We start from the raw sequence: 25,901 nt of genomic DNA on the forward strand, positions 1-25,901 counted from the left end.
CTGCAATTAATTAAAATTACATTTATAATTACAATTATTGTAGTTTTAATTAATTGCAATAATTGTATTTGCAAAGGACTGCAACAATAGTAATTTTTATTAATTTTGACAATGAAATGTTTAATTAATGCAAATTTGTAGTTTAAATTCATTATAATCGTAGTTTCAATTAAATTCAATTGTGATATTCTTAAAACAACAGTAGTTTCAATTAATTGAAATTATAGATTTAATTAATTTGGAAAATTTGTAGTTTTAATTATTTAGCCTTGTAGTTTTAATTAGTTGCAACAACATTAATTTTAAATTATTGCATTTGTAGCTTTAGTTAACTATAAAAATTATAGATTCAATTAAATACAAGTGTAGTTTTAATTAATCACAATTGTAGTTTTAATTCATTATAAATTTATGTTTTAATTTTCTGCAAAGATTGTAGTTTCAATAATTATAGTTGTAATTTCAATTACTCTCAATTGTAGTTTTTATTAATTATAAATTTATTTTTAATTAAATAATTACAATTGTTGTCTAAATTAATTGTAACAGGGGTACTTTTAAAATCACTAAAACAACAGTAGTTTCAATTAATCACAATTAAATATAATTGTAGTTTTAATTAATTACGGTTGTAATTTTAATTAACTGCAAAAAGTGTTTTTTTAATTAATTTCAATTGTAGTTTTAATTAATTGCAACAGTCGTGGTTGTCGATTATAAAATTTGTAAATTGCTGTTTTGAAAATTGTAGTTTAAATTAATTTGCAATATTATTTGCTTCAGTTAATTACAATAAATTGTAATAAAATTAATTGTAACAATTGTTACTTGAACTAATTACAATTGTAGTTTTAATTATCAGCAAGAATTGAAGTTATCAATAAGATTAATATATTAATAATTATTTTTATTAACGATTATACTAAGAAAGAAATTTTGTTTCAAATAAACGATTACTTATCGATTGTTAAATAAATGTTTATTTGTATCAAATATGAAACTAATATTAAAAAACTAGTAGCCAAAGAAAATAATGGATAAAAATAAAAATTGACGGAATCAATTTATTGGAGAAACTAACAATTGAAGAAGCTAATAGTAAGATAAAAATAAAGGAAGCGATAATAAAGAGTAGAGAAAGTAAATAAAACTAATAAAATTGCTTCAATCAACAACAGTTTAGAGCTCATTTTGTTTATTTTCAAATCTATTTTAACGATACAAATATAATGAATAGTTCGAAATTATAAACTGGTAAAATGTAGTTATTTATTTATATATATAAATTTGCCCTGACCATTTTAATACGAGAGGAAATTTGAAATTACGAAATCGCTCTTTACATTTACAACTAGATTGACCGCACATTTACGTGCACGGGATGCAAACGATTGGTGGGGATCGAGGGAGAAGAGATCGTTTCCTGCCATCGCCTGAGCTCTTCCTCCAATGTACATTGTTTATATATATGTATATAGGGTCCAACGAGAGGGATATTCTGTAACTGGTTTTACTCTAACTATATTCCATTTGGTTCTCATTCTCTGATTATATATGCGGCGGAGGCGGTGGCAAAAACATTCTCTCTCGTCTAGATATGTACACTCTTACTTTCCGACTAAAGTCGCGTGTGCACTAATAGCAAATTGCATAATTTTCTCTTCGCGGACGAGCAATAGCCGCTTTTGTGAGTCAAGTGGCAAAGCCATCAGTTTTTGCCTCTCCTCTCGCTCTCTGTCTCTATTTTTCATTTTTTTTTTTTCTTTTTTTTTCATTTTTTAACTAGGTCAAATTCGAACAAATTATCCCAGACGTATCATTCTGCAAATGATTTATTATTGCGAGAAATAAAAATTTTTATTAAAAAGTAAAAATATAGAAGAATTTTCTGTGATTTATTTTATATGTATGTGTTGTTGAAGTGCACTTACGATGGGAAATTTTTTTTTTTTTTTTCGTATCAAGGTGAAATGAAATTGACAAAGAGATTTGATATTATATTGAAAAACTGTTGATGAAGTTTCATTATACTTTGAAATTAAATCAATTATCAGTATATCCATATATGGTTTTCGAAAGAATTATGAATTCAGGTTGACGACTACATCATTGTTGTCAGCATGTATGGAACATTTTTTTTTTCTAAAGTATTTTCTTAATTTTATGAAAGAAAAATGAAGGGCAAAAAATCGTTTAAAATTTATATTGTTTGGAACTATGATTGTTGAGAAATATATTTAATTTATAGTATTTCAAAGTCCCATCAAGTGGAAGTGCTATTAACGACTACGATTAATGCACTGAAAAAAAATTTATTTAATTAAATTAACTATAATAATCTTCGTAATTCATTCTTTCATTCTGTCTGTCCACACTTTGAAGTTAGTTTTTGTGAATGCTTTTGTTTTTTTTTTTCTTTAAAAAATATTATTTGACAAATTGAATTCAGGTATTTTTTTTATGATTTATAATAAAATAATATTGAAAATAAGAAAATTAGAAAATTTTTTAAAAATTATAATTAAGAAATAAATTTTGTTTATTATAATATGCATTTTTCTATAACAAATTTTGTTTGACTGATCTAAATTATACAAATTATAAAAAAATAAAAAATTGTTAATTGTTAAAAAATTATAATCAAGAAAAAGAAAATATATCCATTTTATGACTAATTTTCATTTCTCAAGCATAATTTCTATTTCTTAATTACAATTGTTTTAATAAAATTGAAAGTCTTTTAAAAATAAAAGAAAAAAATGTTTATAAATTCTACTTTTTCAATTACAAATTCTCATTGAAAATGAAATTAAAAATTTTCTTATTTTTAGAAAATGAAGGAAAAAATTTTACTCAAAAAAATGTTCTGTTACATTTATTTCATTGTGAAAATATTATTCGAAAACATTAAAACCTTATTTTTCAAAATAAATATTTAATTATTATTTTTCTACAGGAATTAAAATATTCAAAAATTTAAAATTCAAACCTTTTTTAAATTAAACAATTTATAAAAGTATTGATATAAAACATGAAGAAATTGATTGCTCCGAGTCGAGGACTCGGAGTGATCGACTTCTTCATGTTTTATAATAATTAAAGATGTTCGAAAGATAAAACAATTATTTTATATTATAACTATAAGAATATTGTTATTGTAACTTCTTAAAAATTATTTTCATATTCATTTATTATCTAAAATTTTAACTAAAATACATTTTTAAATCAATTTTTATTAGAAAATTCTACGAGAATTCAATATTATTTAAATACGAAAGTAAATTATTTATTGAATAATTAAATGTTTCTTAAAATGTAACTCTTAGAAAGAATTTTATTAACAAATTTTTAAATAATTGAATTCTTTTGACAAATTTTTATAACATTTTTAAGAATAGGTACATTTTTAAAAAAATTCGATTAAAATTGTATTAAAAATAATTGAAATTCTGCGATGAGTTTTATTATTTATGAAAATAATTGAATTATTGAAAAGAAACTTACAAAAAATTTATAAATAATTGAATTCCATGTGAAATTTTTATTATTTATGAAAATACAGAAATTGAAAATTTTTGAAAATAATAATTGGGATTTTGTCGAGATTCTTTTTGTAAATTTTGAACATAATTGAATTTTGTAACAAGAATTTTATTACTTTTGAAAATAATTCAATTTCTGCAATTATTTGTAACTTTTCCAAAATTTAATATTTTTTTTAGTGTTTTTAACTAAAATTTTTTATAAATCCATTATTTTTAATAATTGATTAAATATATATAGACAAATTTAACTAATTTTAGAAGATATTTTGAATTATTAAAATTTTTCAAAAATTTAAGTTCTTTAAAATTTCTAATTATAAATTTATTAAAAATTGAAATTGTAATTAATTGTAAGGAATAATTTTGCAATTAATTAAAACTACAATTTTCGAAACAATAATTTACAAATTTTATAATTAAAAACAACTACTGTTGCAATAAATTGAAATTACAATTGAAATTAATTAAAACTTCTATTTTTGATAATATTGGTAAATAATACAGTTGCAAATTATTTAAAATTACAAGTTTAATGAATTAAAAATTCAACTTTGGCAGTTTATTAAAACTACACTACAACTATAATTAATTTAAATTGCACTTGTAATTAATTAAAACGATATATTTTACAGCTAATTAAAAGTACAATTATAATGATTCATAATTAATGTTGTTGCAAATAATTTAAACTACTGGGGTTAATAATTGAAACTACAATTTTTTGAGATAATTAAATTTACAATATTGTAATTAATTAAAACTGCTGTTGTAATTTTTAGTTTTTTCAATATATTTATTTATTGGATTCTTTAATTTTTTCTATCATTAATTATTATCAATTTCTTGAATAAATGATTTTGTCACTTGTTCATTTCTTTAACTATTAATTTCTTCAATTATTATTAGTTATTTAATTATTAGTTTCTGGAAGTATATCCTTCATTTCTTCTAATAAAAAAATTTCTTCAGTCGTCGGTTTCTTCAAGAAATGATTTCAGTAATTTTTAGTTTTTTTTACAAATTTTCTTTCTTCAATAACTGATTTCAATTATTTTTTTCTTCAATTATTTCTTTCTTAAGTTGTTAGTTTGTCCCATAAAATTATTACATCAATTTTTAGTTTTTTTAATAATTAGTCTTTTCAATTAATGGTTTAATTAATTATTAATTTTTTAATTAGGGGTTTTTCGAACCGTTTAATTTTTATAACAATTTTAATTTATTTTTTCCTTTAAGTTGAGTCTTTTTAAAAACATTTTCTTTTTGCAAAAATCGAAATTTTTTTTTATTTAAATTTCTTTTTCCAGAGAGAAGAGAACAAAAGAAATTAAAAAAAAAGGATAAGTGAAGAAGAGAAAAGAAGAAAAGAAAAAAAAGAAGAGATGAGAAGTAAAGAAGAAAAGAAGAAAAGAAAAAAAAGAAGAGAGAAGTAAAAAAGAAAAGAAAAAAAAGAAGAGAGAAGTGAAAAAGGAAATAAAAAATAAAAAAGAGAAGTGAAGAAAAGATTCTGATCGTTAAGAACCAGGAAAGAAAAATTAACCAAAGAAACGAATCTTCGAGAGAGAAATGTGCAAATATGAAGAAAGACCATTCCAACTGTAGATATATACGTATATATAACAGATGATATAATCAAGATATAAATTCGAAATTCCAATTTGCGAAACGATTCCATTTGAGATCTACGTTATGTCCATTTGAATGACTAATAATGTAGCGCACAATAGAAACATAGATCCATTTTACGATATAGGAATACATAAAATCTTACGCATCAGATTTTAGATTATGTCGTGAATTTTCGCAATTTTTTCGCTTGTTTTTTTTCTCTTTTTTGCATTTTTCATATTTTTTCCCTCTACTGTGATTTACGGGACAGATTAATAACGACAATAATATCGCGCATTGGCTATATTTTACTTATATAAATAATGTAGTTTCGATAATGAAAGTTATACTTTTACACAAAAATCGTAAAAACCCGTGGTTATTGCGCTTCTAACTCTTGCGTAAATTGGCAGGATGCTTCAACAACTTTCATATTTGGAATGCAATGTAAACTGTATCAAGTGACAATATAAAAATTTCTTCAAATTTTATTTGAAAAAAATTTTTTTTTATTTTTTCCCTCCTTTTTTATTTGCTATTTTATTTACTTTTCCTACTTCTTTTATTTTTTATTTACTTGTTTTACATTAGAAGAAGTAAAGGAAAGTAAATTAAAGAAGAAAAAAGTAAAGAAATGTATAGAAAAAATATTTACTTTTCTTTACTTCTTCTTTTTTATTTACTTTTCCTCACTTGTTTTCTTCTTTAATTTACTTTCCTCTTCTTTCTTTTATTGTTTACTTACTTCTCTTTACTTTTTATATTTTTTCTATATTTTATATATTTTTTATTTACTTCTTTTTTTTTTTTTTTTTTTTTTACTTTTACTTTTACTTTTCTCTTTTTTTAAAATTTTTTTCCAAATTTTTTTTTAATTTCGTAGTTTATGCAATTTTTTATGCTATAAAACATATTCTGACAGTGTATAAAATTTATAACCAAAAGCTCTACTCAATTTTGTCATTTAAAAATATCCATAAAAATATTTGTGCCAAATTTTTAATAAATAAAATTTTTTTAACAAAGGGATTTTTAAATCTTTTTTTTTATCTCAGAGCTTTCGCGTATTTTTTTCGCGTGATTGCTTTTGAAAATAATTTAAGAAATTCCTAAGTGAAATGACTTTGAATAATTTTAATAATTTTGAATAAATTCCAAAAAAAAATCTACGAATTTTTTATTAAGAGAACAAATCGAAAAAATCTTTTTAAATAAACAAAAACTTGTGTTTTACAAAAAAGAAGTCAAACAATATTCTTATTTCGAATAGATTCTGTAATAAGGAGACACCTTTCTCTTCGTGGAAAATTCTCGAACTTCTTGATATCTCTCTGCTGCCGATAAAGGAGGCAGCATTTATTTATAAATAAATAAATAAAAAAAATTTCTATCAAAATAATAGATTTCTTAAATTATATTCACGAATTTTTTGCAACAATTGGAGAAAAATATTGATTCATATTTCGAACAGAGAAAATACTCTTTTAATTATGATCAAATTTTCTTCCTGGAATAAATTTATTCATTTATTATTTTATTAATAAATTTATTAATTTATAATAAATTAATTTATTATTTAAATTATTTATTAATTTGAATTATAGGGCTTGACCCGTATGTAAATAAATAAATAAAAAAACAAATTTTAACTAATTAATGATTATTTATATATAGACATTATTTAGTTCAATTATTAATTACTATATTATATTATTTAATTAAATCAATTTATAATTTTTTATTTAGTCACAATTTATTATTTAGTTATTACTAATTGAGAATAAATAATAAATTGTAACTAAATAATATTAAATAAATTAGTATTTATTACTTATTTCAATTAATTTACTAATTACTTTTTAAATTTATTAATAAAAATATTATAATACAAGAAATATAAATTATTTTTTAAAAAAATTCTTAATTTCATAAATTAAATTCACACTGTGAGTTCAAAATAAAATTACAAAATTGCAAATAATTCTGGAAAATTAATAAAAGGAGAGAAAAATTCCAAAAATTACAAAATTATAAATAAAATAACAAATTACGATTGAGAAAAGTATAGAAATAAAAATAATTCAATTAAAAACGAATAAAACAATCACACCTACAACTTTGTTTGAAAATATTGTCTCCATTCATACGAAGAATATTGAATGTATACACTTTCAATTTCAGAATTGACATGGATCACTGAATATGAAGATGATTAACTTTCGAAACCGTGTTCGCGATAATAACTCCAAGTTTTATAGTTTATATTTCAAGCGTCGTCGATGCGAAATAATGATTATATTTTTAGTTCCCTTTTATAAACCGTGTGTATATAAATAAAAATGCCACAAAGTTTGTCGACATTTTTCTCAACCTAGAAAAACTTTTCCTCAAAAATAAATATAGAATAGCGACCACAAAAATATTTTTATAAAACGAATTTTCTTTTGAAACTCTGTTTTTGTGCAGAATGACAAAAAGTTAGGTACAATCTTTTTCAATTTAAAACTTTTTTGTCTATTCGTCTTTTTCTCAAAAAGTAGAAAAAATTGCAGGTCACCTCAAAATAAATGTTTTCTTTTAAATTAAAATAAAAATTAAATTAAAATTAAAATTAAAATTAAAATTAAAATTAAAATTAAAATTAAAATTAAAATTAAAATTAAAATTAAAATTAAAATTAAAATTAAAATTAAAATTAAAATTAAAATTAAAATTAAAATTAAAATTAAAATTAAAATTAAAATTAAAATTAAAATTAAAATTAAATTTAAAATTAAAATTAAAATTAAAATTAAAATTAAAATTAAAATTAAAATTAAAATTAAAATTAAAATTAAAATTAAAATTAAAATTAAAATTAAAATTAAATTAAATTTTAAATTAAAATAAAAGTTAAATTAAATTTTTAATTACAATAAAAAAAAATCAAATTAAGAAATTTTTGCCATTTTTAAAATAATTTTTAGTAAATAGTTTACATTTGTTATTTATTGTTAATTAAAATATTTTTCGATTTTTATCAAAATAATAAATAACTAAACTAAAAAAGCGAAAAACATTTTTCTTTTAAAGAAAAAAAAAATAATCTAAATTATACATAAGAGAAATTGTAGTTTAAATTCGTTCTTTTATAAACTATTGAGATAAACAATAGTTACAATGTAATGTGGAAGGCGAGAATAAGTTATGCAAGTCTCTTTCAGCGAAATGCATTTTCTGAAATAAACGAGGAAACACATATTTCATGTATAAAATAGAGTTTTAATGGAATTCACTTCCACACTGTGTTTTAACTTCCTATTCTTTTGCTTTTATCATATAAACATCTCGAAATTCCGTTCGAAATTTAACGATTATAAACTAACAGACACGTAAGAATGTATAGAAATTTAGAAAGATAATTTAAATCTTTCATTTTCTTAATTAATCTAATAAAATAATTCTAAAAGCCATATTACGAGAATTCAATTCCATCAACGTCCTTAAAACTAATTATTTTCCAATAATTGCTATACATTTAATTTTCATTCAATTTATTTCATAATTTTATATTTCATCTCGAATATCTTATATCTATAAAGGAAATATTATTACTAAACGATTGGATAATATTTTAATTACCATAAACAATTTACTCGTAGATGCAAAAGAATCTGAATTAAGTGTATTAAGTGATTTTAATAATTTAAACGAATTGCATAAAGAATTATTAATTTAATTTAATTACCCGTGAAATATTTAAATAAATAAATAAATATGAAAAAAATTATTAAAAATATAAAAGAAATACTAAATAAAATAAAATAAAATAAATAAAATACTAAATAATAGAAAAATAAATCATAAATAAAGAAAAAAATACTTAATAAATAGTAAGTGAAGAAAAAATAAATAATGAAATTAAAAAATAATTCATTAAATATAAACAACCATTAAAATGAACGAATGAAAATTAGAAATAAATAAAAAAACTGTAAAGAAAAATTATACATTTAAGAACAAATGAAAAAATTAAAAATGGAAAATTTTTTTAAGTCTTTTTGTACTCAAAGAAAAGATTAACAAAGACGAACGAATATTGAATATATATACATGACATTTGCGAAAGTAAGTGAAAAGAGAAAAATATCGATCGACTTCTAACATTTACTCATAACAATAAATTTCATGTTATATAAATACAAGACCAAGTTCTTGACCGTTTCAATACTGCACTGCGAGTATAAAGATAAATATGCAATTAATAATGCTTTCATAATGCCGGAAATAACGTCTTACGCGTGCCACTGAACATTATGACCAAAAATAGTTGAACTACAAAAAAAGGATCTTTGCATACTTTCAAGAGAAATAAACATCATACAAAAATGAAAGAAGAATAAGTTTTTTTACAATATTTTTTATTAATGATTATTATTTATTATTTAATTTAATTATTTTACATATTTTAAAAAACTATTATTTATTATCAGGGTTGCCACAAAAATTTAATTTTTTTCCCCTGATTTCCAGAAAAAATTTTGACTTTTTCCCTGACCCTAAAAAATATTCTGATTCACTCTAAAAATTATTAGGTTTTCATCAAATCTTTTGAGAATTTCCAAATTCAATTTTACGAAATTTCGATTATTCGGAAATTCTTCAATTAAATATACATTATAGAAAATAACAACTGGAAATAATTTTCGAAAATTTTGATTAAGCTTTTTGAAAAAAATTAATTACATAGAATTTTTAATTAAAAATATAAAAAATTTAAATTTTTAAAGATTTTAATTTGAAACTTTTAGAAAATTCAATTATTTCTGTAAAAATTAAAATTATTAGTAACTTCTCAAAAATTCAATTATTAGATATCTAAAACTTTAACTGAAATTAATTTTTAAATCAATTTTTATTAGAAAATTCTACGAGAGAATTCAATTATTTGAATACAAACATAGATAATTTATTGAATAATTGAATCTTTCTTAATATTGAATTCTTATATATATAATTATATCAACAATTTTTTAAATAATTGAATTCTTTCGACGAATTTTAATAACATTTTTAAGAATAATTAAATTTTTGAGGAATTTGATTAAAATTGTATTAAAAATAATTAAAATTCTGCAATGAGTTTTATTATTTATAAAAATAATTCAATTATTGCGAAGAATTTTATAAAAAAGTTTCAAACAATTGATTTTTTCGAAAAAATTTATGGAATTCTATTTTTAATAATTGAATTCCTGTAAAATTTTCATTATTTTAGAAAATAATTGAATATTCGTGTAGAACTTTGTCAAAATTGTTTTTTCAAATAATTGAATTCTTTTGGGAAATTTTATTAAAATAATAGCAATACTAATTATTGAATTAATAAAATTTTTTTTAAAAATAATTGAAATTTTACAATGAATTTTATTAAAATTTTTGAAAATAATTGAATTATTGTGATAATATTGTTATTTATGAAAATAATTGCCTTTCTCTGAATGATTTTATTTTTTATGAAAATAATTCAATCCCTGAAAAGAATTTTAAAATCTATAAAAATAATTGAATTACTGCGAAGAATTTAATGACAAATTTTAAAACATTTGATTTTTTCGAAAAAATTTATGCAAATTCTATTTTAAATAATTGAATTCCTGGGAAATTTTTATTTGTTTGGAAAATAATTGAATGTGCTTGTAGAATATTATTAAAATTTTTGTTTAATAATTGAATTCTTTTGGGAAATTTCATTAAAGTAGTAGAATATTGAGAATCATTTAATTAAAAAATTTTTTTTTAAATAATTGAAATTGTTTCATGAATTTTATTAAAATTTTTGGAAATAATTGAAATTTATTAGGTACTTTTGAAAATAATTGAATTCTTATGATGAATACTATTATTTATGAAAATAATTGAATTTGCAATGAATTTTATTAAAATTCCTGAAAATAATTGAATTTTCTCGAAAAATTTTGCTATTCAATTATAAAGATAATTGAAATGTTGAGGACAATTTTTTGTAGATTTTTTGAAAATAATTGAATTTCTTCGAAGAATTTTATTTATTTTAAAAATAATTGAATTGTTGTGATAAATACTATTATTTATGAAAATAATTGAATTTGCAGTGAAAATTTTATTAAAATTCCTGAAAATAATTGAATTTTGTCGAAGAATTTTGCTATTTATGAAGATAATCAACTAATTTTCCACTTCCGCTACTTCCCCACATATAATTGAAAAATGTTAATGAGCAATGAATATCATATATATAGAGAATAAGTTGGGAAATTAACCAAAGTGTTCAACCCGACTATAATTCCTCATAAATGCACTGAATATAATGCGATATCTGATGCATTAAATTCTTAGCGTGTGAAGTGTATATATGCTGTACTCTCTGATTTTACTTTCAATCCGCTGATCTCACAATGAATGATGATCGCGTGTTATTTGTGAAAATTCTAAATCTCCTGCAATATACAATATAATGATGATCGCTTTAAAAAGATTCAGATGAGTTTAACGACACAATAATCACTCTTTAACTTGTTTATTAAATCAATTTTATTAACGTAAAATGAAGGAAAATTTCCTTATTATTCACGAGCGGTGTTTTTGAAAAAATAATTTATATTCAAATCGTTTTCAATTTATAATTCTCCCAATTAGGAATTTATAACAATTAAAATAAATCTTTAACTCTAATTATATTATTTATAATAAATAAGTGGAAGAGAGTATTTTTTATTATCCGATTTTAATTTTTTTACCGAATTTTTATTAAATTTTATTTATTTTCATTTTATTTATTTTTTATTCTATTGTTTATTTCAATTTATTTTCAATTATAAGTAGAAAAGAATTTTTTTTTATTTTATTCAAATAAAAATCAAGGATTCTTATTAAAGTACTGAAAAAAATTGAATTTATAAGAAGTTACAAATGATTGCAGAAATTCAATTTATTTTCAAAAATAATAAAATTCTTCGCTGATATACAATTATGTTTAAAAATTTTTAAAAATGCCACGTCAAAATTTCAATTATCTTTAAAAATAATAAAATACTTCTCCAAAATTCAATTATTTTCAAAAATTTTATTAAAATTCTTGGACAAAATTTCAATTATTTTCAAAAATTTTTATCAATTCAATCATTTGCAATATCTACTATTTTATAATAAAATTTTCCAAAAGATTTCAATTATTTAAAAAAAGTGTTAGTAAAATTTAAAGCAAACATTACATTATTTTCATAAATAATATATTTTTTTACTTAAATTCAATTATTTTCATGAATAATAAAACTCATCATTGAATTTCAATTATTTTCAATACAATTTTAATCGAATTCCTCGAAAATGTAATTATTCTTGAAAATTTTATTAAAATTCGGCAAAAAAATTCAATTATTCAAAAATATCTTGATAACATTCTTTATGAGGATTTAATTTTGAAAAACATTCATTTTTCAATAAATTATTTATTTTTTGTATTTAAATAATTGAATTCTCGTAGAATTTTCTCATAATAATTGATTTAAAAATGAATTTCAGTTAAAATTTCACATAATAATTGAATATTAAAAACATTATAGCATGAATTTTAAAAAATAATTGATTTTTGAATATTTTTAAAAATAATTACATTTCTCGAAGAATTTATTTAAAATTGTATTAAAAATAATTGAAATCCTGTGAAGAATTTTATTATTTAGGAAAATAATTGAATTCTTGTAAAGAATTTTTATTACATTTTTTTTTTAAATAATTGAAATTCTGTAAAGAATTGTATTATTTATGACAATAATTCAATTCTTGCAACGCATTTAATTACATTTTTTTCTTAAATTGAATTCATTTAAGAAACTTGATTAAAATAGTAGATTTTGAAAATATTTGAATTTCAGCCAAGAATTTCATTATTTGTGAAATGTAATAATTGAATCCTTGCAAAAAATTTTTGAAAATAATTACATTTTTTGAGAAATTTATTTAAAATTGTATTAAAAAGAATTGAAATCCTATGAAAACTTTTATTAATTATGAAAATAATTGAATTCACAGAATCAATTTTATTACATTTTTTTAAATAATTGAATTTATGTGAAAAATTTTATTACTTGTAAAAATAATTAAATTCTTGGGAAGGGTTTTATTAAAATTTTTGTAAATACCTAATTTAATTTTTTTTTTTTTGAAAAATTTTATGGAAATTTTAATTAATACAAAACATGAAGATATCAATAACTCCGAGTCAGGGAAAAAATTCAAAATTTTGTCTGGAAATCAGGGAAAAGTGAAGGAAATTCTGTAAGTTTTTTATTTTAATAATATTTTAACATTTGTTAAAACAATATTAAAATATAATAAACTTGCAGAATTTTCACTGAATTTCCACGGAAATTTTATGGAATTTCCAGGGGTTATTTCCATGTAATTTTTCTACGTGGGGATAAAAAGAAAATAAATATAATGAATTAAAAAAATAGTAACAAAAATCCGTTAAAAAAAGATTAGTTTTTTTTAATTAAAATAAAAAAGATTAGTCTTTTTTTTAATAAAATAAAAAAGGTGATAAAATTTTTTTTTCATTAAATACTGTACTTATTGGAAATGACATTTATCTTATTCTTTTTACTGTAAAAAAAATTAGCGATGTTGGAAATAGAATGGCGAAAGTCATTATGCCATATCGTTACGATTGCACTTGACCTGAGCTTGAACTCAATGGGAATCGTGTGTTATTCCAACTATTTCATACGTGTATAAAAATGTGAAGGGTGGAGTCGAAGTGAAATATTAAAAGCCTAGGAGAAGTAATAATAGAAAGTTATCTGAAATCTTTAATTAGTTTCCAAGTGTTGACATATTTTAATCGCATAAACACGATATTTACTCTACTTTCATTGTCTGTCTTTTGTAGCAATTAAAATTTTTCTCGAGTGCTAACAAATTCCCTTTTACTTCCGTTTGTTCATAAATTATATTTCACAATTTCGTGTAATATAATATTAAATAAATTCAATAAATAATAAATAAATATTTATTATAATTATAATATAATATTAATATTTATTTATATTTTTTTTATTTCATTTATTTATTTAATTATTTACAAACTTCATCCCGCATTTAATTTATTATTTAGTTTAATATTTTACAAGCAACAATTCACGCGTGAAATAGAAATGATATAAATTATTTACTTATGAAAATTGAAAATTTTCTACAAAAATATTAAGAAACGGGAATATGTAATGTTTTCTTTCCCAAAATAAAAGAATGAGTTTGTGAACAATATTGTTATTGAGAAATAAAAATTATGCATAAAATGGGTATTTATTTACTATTTGTTAATAATAATTTTTTAACAATTTTCTATTTTTTATAAATAAACAAGAGAAAAATAATTAATTTAGATCAGTCAAACAAAATTTTTTATAGAAGAAAGCATACTATAATAATATTTAAAACATTTAATAATAATTTAATAATTAATAATAATTAAATATTCAATAATTTTAAAACTACAAAAAATAAAATTAATCAAAAATTTGGAAAATTCATAAAAAATTATTTTTCGATTGACAATAACTTTTATAAATTGGTGGAATACTTTTTCTCATACTTTACAAAATAACAAGAAAAATTCACTGCAGCTGAAAAATCCGAATAAACATATTCGCATTCAGTGTATGAGAAGAAGCGAATTTCGCTCTCTTTTCGAGATCGATGTCCGATCTCGTGAAAAAGAGATGCCTCTCCAAGAAAGAATCTCTTGTGAAAAGCTCTGCTTGGCTGCATCTCACTATAATTGGTCATATAAAGAGGGAAAACATACCGATGCTAGTGGTCAGTCTTGAAAAAGAATTAAACCTCATCTTACAACAAGTGTTTCATTTCAAATCGTTCAATTCCAATTTTTCTCTATTGTTTAAATTTTCAAAAAAAAAAATTTTTTTTTATTTTTTAATCATGGGACACACGGTACGTTTTCCTTTTCCACGTCCAACATTAACGCGAGTGTAATGCGCGATGTGAATAAAATTTTATGCGAATTAAAATTCAAAAAAAAAAATTCAATCATGAATAAAAATCAATCGTGAGTGATTCGAAAAAAAATTCAATAATGAAAAACAAGAGATGGAAAATTGCAGTTGAAAAAAAAAATTTTACTGCGGATTTAAACGATTAAATTCCCACGTTTCTCGTATTGTGAGAATTTCCGTTTGTTCATTTAATTTATTCGCTCAATTGATACGGTTAAAAGCCCTTTGTTCATTTAACTCTCGTGAAATTTAATAAATTCGCTTATTCTCAACACTTTGAATCTTTTCGACTGTCTACAAAACAAATAACATATTGTACTTTGCAAATTTCTTTTTTTTTAATTCTACTCTTTTTAATAAATTCACATTTTTTACGCAATATGTTTTTTTATTTATCTATATTTATTAATAATCGTTTTTACAATTATTTCTATTTTTTTATACTTATTTTTTAATTATTTATATTTATTATTTATTTATTTACATTTATTTATATTTATTTATATTTATTATTTATTTACATTTATTTATATTTATTTATATTTATTTATATTTATTTATATTTATTTATATTTGTTTATTTTTATTTTACATTGTCTTTTTCAAATCAATGTTTGAATGGAAAAAAAAAATTATAGAATAGATCGAAATTTTATAAATTAATTATTTTTTTCATCGTGAATTCGAATTTTATAATAGACGAACCATATCGAAACTCTCTATTTAAAACGATTTTCTTATATACCATCCGACGTGTTAATTAAACATTAATTATGTTCCATTGCGATATAAAAATGAATTTCCTTTGTGAAAATTAATTTTTTAATTATAGTGGATAACATAATAATCTTTCAAAATAATAATTTTTAATTTTTTAAACAATTTCTCGAATACTTTTACATCAAATATGAAAAATCTAAAATTTAATTTAAAAAAACCAGTAAAAAAAAAATTTTCAAAAATAACTCTTTGTTTTCACTTTTTCAGTTTTTAGTTTTTTAAATGTAAAATTATTTTTTTTTGTAAATTAAATTTTTAATTAGTTTTTCTATAAATTTTTCAAAGATTTTTTTTTGTAAATTAAATTTAAAATTATTCTACTGTATACTTTATTGGTAAAATTAAATTAAAAATAATTTTTGTGTTAATTTTATTATTTTAGCAATTATTTATTTTAAAATTAAAATTTACAACTTTTTGGAATTTTAAACAGAGTTATTCAGCGATAGTGCTGGCATTATTCATCGTAACATTCACGAGTGGTGAAATATCGCCAAAAATCAAAAAACTCGAATACATTTATGACAAGGAATCAAATCGAAAGATTGGATACGTCGTTACTCGAGTTCAGCCAATGAATACAAAATACCGTCATGAAAATGTGGAGCGTAATGAAACGAGTTCTATTAAATTCCCATCGGCCAAGAAAATTGGAAGAGTCAAAGAAAATGAAAGGATCGATCGAACTGAGGCCAATCAAGAAAATAAAGGTCTCTCTTCATTCAATAATAATATGACATTTATCCAATAATTAACAATTTCAAAATTTTCCTTTCAATTAAAATCAAAATTAGTTCTCGTCCATTTTTTGGTAAATAACTAAAAAACATTTGTTTCTTATTATTTACGTTTTTTATTGTTTAAATAATAAAAAACAGTTTTTTTTTAATTAATTACGTTTTTTATTTATTTATTTATTATAAACGGGACATGTCCTTTCTTTTTAGTATTAAAATTTTTTAAATAGCCTAAACAACAAAATTGTTTATTATTTAAAAATAAAAAACAAATATGTTTCTTATAATTTAAAATTAAAAAACAAATGTTGTTTATTATTTACGAAAAATAATATAAAAATATTTTATTAACTCATAATAAAAATTATATAATTATAATAAGAAATAATTTAAAAATTAAAAATATAAATTATGTCATTAGAAATTAATATTAGGTCTTATTATCAACTATTAGTAATTAGTAATAATAATTATTAATAAAAATAATATTAATAAATTATGCAGTAGAATATATATTATTGTATATAAAAAATTATTTAAAAAGAAAAATATAATACAATAAAATATTAAAAATTGTAATGTAGCTCTTAGTCGTAGTCGTTAACGCGCATGATTGTGAACCGAGTGTCAGGGGTTCGATTCCCCCCAAAGGGAATTATTAGAATTTATTTATTTCTTCAGAATACACAGATTTTTATTGTCTAAATATTAAACGAACAATTAAAGAATACAATTTGCTAGTAATAACAATAAAAAATAACAAAATATCTGCTACTGTAAAAAAAAAAAAAAACTAAAAGTAGTAATTTAAAAAAAATAGTAATTTTAGAAAATTTTTCAGAGGGCAATTTTCCAGAGGACCAACAAGCAGAGGCGAGTCAAAACGAAGAGATTCTCACCCAGCATCTTCGCGAGGACGTCGTCAAAACACTAACAATTGTGAAAAAAATTCCCGTCCCCTTTCCAGTGGAAAATACCATTCACTATCCGGTGGTAAAAAATATTCCCTACATGGTAAGAGTACCAGTTCCCGAACCCTATCCAGTCGAGCGTAAAATTCCAGTTCCAGTCAAGGTTTTCGTAAAAGTGCCCGTGAAAATTCCCAAACCCATTCCAGTGATAAAAAGAACTCCATACGCCGTTCACGTACCAATAGAACGTCCCATACCCGTAAAAATCTTCATTCCCGATCCATATCCAGTTGAGAAAAAAATTCCCTATCAAGTTAAAGTACCCGTACCACAACCATTTCCCGTTGAGAGAAATATTCCCGTACCAGTGAAATTTACCGAAAAAGTACCACAACCATTTCCAGTTGAAAAAATTGTTCACTATCCGATAAAAGTGCCGGTACAAAGACCAGTGCCTGTTCCCGTTTTACAGCCATACGCAGTTCCGGTGGCAAAAAATGTTCCCTATTTTGTCGAGAAAAATATTCCCGTTCCGGTCAAGGTCGAAGTGGAAAAACCCGTTCCCTATCCAGTTGAAGAACATGTTCACGTTCCAATTGAAGATTACGGTCATGGTGATAGTGATAATAGTCACGAACACGTTCCACAAGTTCATGAGGAAAAGTAAGAAATAAGAATTTTTTTTTAGATACTTTTGCTTTCAATTACACTGCGAATATTTATTGTTATTTTTTTTTTACTAGAGAAAATAGGTGAAATTAAAAAATCGTATTGTAGTGAGAAAATAGAAATAGAAAAATAGAATAGTTTGTAAAAATAATTAATTATTAATTAGTTCATTATTCACTGCGAATATTGTCAAATCTGTATTGTACTCGTAACGTAATTTTGTAAATTATTTTATAGATTTAAAATTGATTAGTTAAATAAATTCAAAATTTATCTTAAATTATAACAAGACGTTTTAATTAACAACATCGATTAACGTTAATAAATTTATTATAATTACAATTAATTAAATAAATTAATTGATAAAGTAATTTAATTACTATTAATTAATAATAAATAATAATAAATTAATTTAATTATTATTTGAAATAGTTTTTCATTCCATTATAGTATTTATAAAGAAATTTTTTTCGATTTTTGGAAGATGATAAAAAATTAAAAAAGTTATTCTTTTTTAATTTTTCCATCATCTTCCAAAAATCGAAAAAAATTTCTTTATAATTTAATTATTATTAATTAATTCAAGAAATTAAATTATTATTAATAATTACAGTAATTTAATTACTGTTAATTAATTGTAATTATTCAATTAATATTGATATGTTACATTAATGTAATTACTAATTATTTAATTGTAATTATTAAATTTTTGTTAAATAATTATTATACATTAACTCGGACTTTAAAGATTGATTTAATAAAAATGCAATAAATAAATAAATAATTACTTAATTGCAAACATTGGGGCGGTATCAATTGCCCAAAATTCAACAACATTAAATTAATATTAATAAATTGCAATATTTAAATATTATTAATTAATTTCATTCACTTGGACTTTAAAAATTAAATTTTTAGAATCACAATAAACAAATTGTTAATAATTAATTGCATTAATTAATTAAATGAATATTGATAAGTTAGAATAATTTAATTGCAACTAATTAATTATTTTGAATTGTAATTATTTAATTTTAATTAATTAATTAGTGAAAAATTGATTCAAAGAAATACAACAAATAAATAATAAATAATTAATTGTAATTCTTTATATTGATTGAATTTATATTTATAAATTAATTAATAATTAATTTACTGCAATTATTATTAGAAGAGACAAATTCAATACGAAAAACGATAATTTTTGAAATATATTTCAAATAACAGTAGTAATTAATATTGTTAATGTTTCTTGACAAGTAATAAAATATGACTTTCATTTGAGTCTAACTTGAAATTTTAGAGATGAGAGTTGCAACCAATCGTAGCGGATTTATTACAACAATTATGCCTGGACTATTGCACTTATATGCGTTTTTCTCGCGGCGAATTAAACATTAAAGTTACCTTTCTCTCGAGATTTCATCTTCGACAATAAGTCAATACACTGATATCATTATTTATATATTACAATTTTCGAATTAATTTATAATTCGATTTTTAATTCGATTATTAATTATGTTATTAATTATTAATTTAATTAAGTAATTAATAATTAGTTAATTAATATTATAATTATAATTTTCGATTTTATTGACACTGAATGGCTAATTTATTAATATTGTAATTAATAATTTAATTATTAATTAACTAATTAAATAATAATTCATTCATTAATCAATAATTAATTAATCAATTAAATAATCTTAATTTTCTATTAATTATAAAAATTCTAATTCTAATTTTCGAATTCAGCTAAAACGGAGGCAATTATTTTGCCATTTTATCAATATTTCGTTAATTAATTTATTTTAGTTTTTAAAAAAATGGAAATTAACAAAAAATGTCACGACTTCCATTAAAATTAGTTCTCTAAATTAATTTCAATTTCCGTATTCAAAATAAAATTCAATAGAGTATAATTAAATTTAATTAAAATTAAATTATATTATTTTCAATTAAATTAATTTTCGGAAACTGATTTTGTAAATAAATAATATAAATAAGTAATAAATAAAACCAAAACTAATAGTTACAAAATAGTCAAAAATTAAAACAAGAAAATAGAGAATAAATAAGATACGGAAAATTGAAATCTAAATCAATTTTGCGATTAATCAAAAATCTAAATTTCTAATGAATAATAAAGTAATATAAAAAAATATGTAATGCAACGTAATCCGAAATGGGATTTAGAAAATGCGATGAATTTTAATGTCAATAATTACAAACAAGTCAATTCTGCTTTTTCACTATGAAAACAATAGGAACTTCGTAATAACCTACGTTTGCGTACTTTCTTATGTCATGAGGAAACATTCTCAAATATACTTCCTCTTTTTTGAAGATTAAATAAACAATTCTAAATTATATTTTTAATTTCATTTTACAAATTAACGTCTTAGATAATTTATTAAAATATATCAACATTTTTTTTTAACTACAATAACTATTTTCTACAGAAACTATATTTCTTCGAAAAAAAAATTATTTGTCCCCTTATTTATTAAATTAATTATCATTAGAAATTTTTTTTTCCTCTCAAGTTTTTTTTATCTTCAACAAAATCTGTCTACATAATTAATTACGAATTTTATCGTCGAAATTAAACAGAAAAAATTTGTAGAGAACAAAATTTTTTTCAAATATGAAAATTAAAATAATAATCTTTAGAAATAATTTTTACAAAATAAAATAATATTCGTTTATTTCAACAATTTTTTATCGTTTTCCGAATGTAACGAAAATTTTTTTCAAATCGAAAACAAAATAAACATTTTTTTCTGAATGTAAAGAATAATAAAAATTCTTTGTCGAATTTAACAAACACTTTTTTTTTAATGTAACAAAAAATTTTTTCGCATTGATAATAAAATAAACTTTCTTTCAAGTAACAACAAATTTTTCCGAATGTATAATAAAGTAAAAATTTTCTTCTGAATGTAAAATAATATAAAAATTCTTTTCGAAAATAAATTAAAAAATTTTTACCAAATGTAACGAAAAATGTTTCCGAATGTTAAATACTAAACATTTTTTCTGAGTGTAAAATGAAATATGAATGTAAAATTAAATAAAAAATTTTTTTTCGAATGTAAAATTAAGAATTTTCCGAATGAAAAACAAGTAAAAATTATTTTCCGAATGTAACAACAAATTTTTTTGAATTCAAAATAAAATGAACGTTTTTTTCTGAATGTACCAAAAAATTATTCCGAATGTAAAATAAAGCAAAAATTTTTTTTCGAATGTAAAATAGAAAATTTTCCGAATGTAAAAAAGTAAAAATTTTTTTCCGAATATAACAAAAAAATTTTTTTTGAATTGAAAATAAGATAAACATTTATTTCTGTATGTAAAATGAAAAATTTTCCAAATTTAAAAAGAGTAAAAATTCTTTTCCGAATGTAAAACAAGTAAAAATACTTTTCTGAATGTAACAACAAATTTTTTTGAATTGAAAATTAGATGAACATTTTTTTCTGAAAGTACGAAAAAATTCTTTCAAATGTAAAATAAAGCAAAAATTTTTTTTAGAATGTTAAATGGAAAAATTTCCGGATCTAAAAAAAAGTAAAAATTGTTTTCCAAATGTAGCAAAAAAATTGTCTGAATGTAAAGTAAAACAAAAATCTTTTTCTAAATGTAAAATAAAACAAAAATTCTTTTCCGAATGTAAAAAAAATTATTTTGAATTGACAATAAAATGAACACTTTTTTAATGTAACAATCTGAATGTAAAATAAAACAAACATTCTTTTCCGAATGTAAAAAAAAGTAAAAATACTTTTTCGAATATAACAACAAATTTTTTGAATTGAAAATAAGATGAACATTTTCTTCCGAAAGTACCTACCAAAAAATTCTTCCGAATGTAAAATAGAGCAAAAATTTTTTTTCGAATGCAAAAAGGAAAAATTTTCCGAATGTAAAAAAAGTAGAAATTGTTTTCCGAATGTATCAAAAAAATTGTCTGAATGTAAAATAAAACAAACATTTTTTTCTGAATGTAAAATAAAACAAAAATTCTTTTCCGAAGGTAAAATAAAAATTTTTTTACGAGTGTAGCAAAATATTCTTTTCTGAATGTAACAAAACAATTTTACAGAACGTAAAGGAAAGTAAACATTTTTTCTTGAATGTTAATTAAAAAAAAAATTCTTCTCCGAATGAAAACAAATATTTTTTTTTGGGATACAAAATAAAAAAACTTTTTCCAAACGTAAAATAAAATAAAATAAAAAATTTGTTTCAATAAACAATTATTTATTACTAAATAAATATTATTTTCAACAATATCTCGTCTTTTTTTTCTCCACAAATAAAGTGATTAGGTGAGATTTTAATAGAAGCCTATATATAGCGTTAGAATTTACGAGCGGAATTGGCACGAGCTTGGGCACCGTCAATGGCTGTAAAAGTAGGATTATACAGATCATTTAAAATGTGGATAATTACCCGAATCGAGAGCTGGACTTTAAAAATCTTTAGTATTTGTACCAGCGAAAGTTGTACTTGGTATAAATAATGCCTTGTACCTTTCCTTCAACATCCAGTTCTCTTTGTACCAGCGCATCGTCTACAAACTTTTTAGCCATGGGACATCTGGTCGGTACCCAATTAATTTTGACAATATTTTTTTTCTCGTTATCGGGAGGGGCAAAAAGGGGATTTTATTACATAAACAAAAATTCCTCTCGTTTTTTCGTGAATACGTGCATCATGTGCATTATATTTTAAACAGGAAACGCAAATTTTATTACTTCACAGTGTTTATATTTTATATACGTCTCATAAAATTCAACTTCCAGTGAATTTTTCTAACCGAAAAAAAAATTATCTGCATAAAGAAAACAGCGGGGAAATTAATAATAACAAGTGTATTCAGTGAAATGGTGATTACAATTTAAGAAAAAAAAAAGAAAGAGACGAGGATAAAAAAGTATAGGAAGTAACAAAATAGAAGTCGGAATTTCTATTTGTTTTAAAAGTGGAAGTTGACTAGGAAATAAAAATTTTTAGCGGAGAATTTATTTCTCAAATGGAACTACTTTTTGAAAATAGTTTCTTTGGGGGAATTTTTTTTAAGAGAAATTTTCTTCAGAAATAAAAAAATTCTACTTTAGAAATAAATTCTCCATTGCAAATTTCGGAAAGATTCTTTCCGAACTTTGTAACGGAGAAATTATTTCTAGAGTAGAATTTTTTTTAACTATCTTTTTGGAATAATATTTTCTTTAGAGGAATTTTCTTTTCTAGATTTTTAACGGAGAATTTATTTCCGAAATAGTATTGTTTCGAAATATTATCTTCAGAAACTTTTCATTAGAATAAACATTTTTCCAAAGAATAAATTTTTAATTCTGTAATTCAAAAATTAACAAAAAGTAAAATACTTGAAGTAACAAGAATTTAAATATTGAATGTACAGCTCGAAAGGCGGATAGTCGTGGCTTTCATCTACATCTCGATAACAGTGACAGCATCGCGGAAGGAAGATTTGGAACGTGCAGCCGAATTGGCAGTGGAACGATCCGCCGAGAGAGCTGCTGAGAGGGCAGTCGAAAAATCCCTAGAAGCTGGAAATCAAACATCGATGACAATTACCGTCAAGGAATCGTATTCTAACGCAAGAAAAATAGCCGAAGAACAAGCAGCGCCAGGCTCCGAATCAACCAGACAAAATAATAACGAAAAAACATCAATTTTCGAATCAAAAGACTTTCCCGACGCACCCGATTACGAGACACCTCTAGACGAACAAGAATACATCGATTACAATGACACAAGATCGGCAGACGATTACGAAGAACTTCGAGCCGACGACTACAATGAACCCAAAGTTTACAACGATTACAACGATTCCCGAGCTGTCGAGGACTACGAAAACGATTACGACGACTCGAATGCAACAAAAATTACAAATTCTTCCGAAAGTCCCCCAAAAGTAAACGATCAGGATTCGAAAATTGTGTACGACTACAATTTAGACGATCCCGAAGAGGATTATCCAGTTCCGAATCCTACGGACTATCAAAAACTGAATACATCCAGTCCGAGTACAACTCCGGAGATTATTGAAAATTTCGGCGACTTTGATTCTGATTTTCGTAATGAATTCGGCAGTAGGATAACAAACGGTGGGGAAAAATTATCAGATGGTTCCCTGGAGGACTTCTATCAGAGTGATGGAAATTTCGTAAAGAAAAAAGATTCGAAGAAAGTTGTCAAAGTGGAGGAGGAACTAGACGAAGAAGTACCGGAATATAGAGATGAGGACACTTGGAAATCCTATTCGGATTGGCACAAGGATTTCAAAACTATAAGCGAAGAATCATTTCCGAATGGCTCCTTCTGGGATGATGATGACGATTCACTGAAGTTATGGTCCGATGATGAGGAAGCAGTGGAAAAAAAATCGATAAACGAGAAAAGTGTTACGCCAAAAACCATTATGGATACTCCTAAGACTTTTGATTTCAAAACATGGCAACCGCACATAGATGATAACACCGATGATGATGATGATGAACTTGATGACAATATTCCTGCCGCGGATGCAGTTGATAGTGAAATCGATAGTGATACACCAAAAAAGAATGCTAATTCCTATCGAAGGAGATCTAGTCGAGATGATTATTTTTATCAAGATGGTCCTGTTTATACAGAAACTGGTGGAGAAGAAATGGAAGAAACAACGACTGAAATAGTAACAACGACAACTACTCAAAAATCACCTGCTGCTAGATTTAGAAATACGTTTAGAGAAAGGTCCAGAGCTCAGTATCAAAAAATAATGCAGGGAAGGTACGCGGACAGTGCTAGGAGATCGCCGTACTACAATAGAATTCAAAATTTAACGGATGGGAGTGATTCGGAGGGTGTTAGAAATCGGGCTTATCGAACGGGCTACACTCAGGCTAATGGTGCAAAAAATTCCGGAATTTACAATCCTTTGAAGGAGTTAACAACCTACAGAGTTTACCCCAAGGATCTTGATGACAAGGTTTGTATAATTTTACCAATCTGTAATATTTGTTATGGGCGAAAAAATTTATTGCTTTTACCTCAATCTAGTTAATAACAGAGTACAAGCACTGATACAAATATTAACACAAATACGCCTAATAATGCTACAAATAATGCTTTAAAAACTGCTATAAATACTGATACAGATAATGGTTCAAGTACTGCTACAAGCACCGATACAAGTACTGATACAAATACTGATTAGTATACTTGTTCGAATACTGCTACAAAAATTGTTACAAGCATTGGTACAAGTACTGCTACAAACAATGATACAAATACTGCTACAAAAATTGTTACAAGTACTAATACAAATACTGCTACAAACAATGATACAAATACTGCTACAAAAACCACTTCTACAAACTTTTGAGAAGTATTTCTAATTGCAGATCTCCCAAAGATCAAGCAAAATTTAGAAGCACTACAATTGCAAACATGTACAAAATGCCACTCCATACATACTACAATTATTCCCCTATTCTCCAAAAGTATTCGTACACTCCCAGCATTAAAAAAAATTATTCTCTGTCTACAGATATCAGCTCCAGTACATTTCAACAATCGTTCAACTCCAATCAGTCC

The 25,901-nt window shown here is 22.4% G+C and overlaps 2 protein-coding genes across 4 annotated transcripts in view; one reads left to right on the top strand and one right to left on the bottom strand.

Moving 5' to 3' along the window:
• The window catches only part of LOC122498260 (proline-rich protein 4-like), a 31,663-nt gene extending 13,096 nt beyond the window's left edge, over positions 1-18,567 (top strand). The window contains exons 1-3 of one of the 2 annotated variants that reach the window (XM_043605915.1): positions 15,004-15,128; positions 16,404-16,680; positions 17,549-18,567. In XM_043605915.1, coding sequence (XP_043461850.1) covers positions 15,117-15,128; positions 16,404-16,680; positions 17,549-18,285 — 1,026 coding nt within the window. In that variant the 5' untranslated portion in view covers positions 15,004-15,116 and the 3' untranslated portion in view covers positions 18,286-18,567. Of the gene's footprint in view, positions 1-15,003; positions 15,129-16,403; positions 16,681-17,548 lie in introns of those variants that run through there. The other variant, XM_043605916.1, reaches the window with a different exon arrangement.
• LOC122498256 (angiotensin-converting enzyme) overlaps positions 1-25,901 on the bottom strand; it is a 210,615-nt gene that overhangs the window by 59,313 nt on the left and 125,401 nt on the right. The window lies entirely within an intron of this gene.

Source organism: Leptopilina heterotoma, unplaced genomic scaffold (genome assembly GCF_015476425.1).
Source record: "Leptopilina heterotoma isolate Lh14 unplaced genomic scaffold, ASM1547642v1 Lhet_144, whole genome shotgun sequence".
NCBI classification, from domain to species: Eukaryota; Metazoa; Arthropoda; class Insecta; order Hymenoptera; family Figitidae; genus Leptopilina; species Leptopilina heterotoma.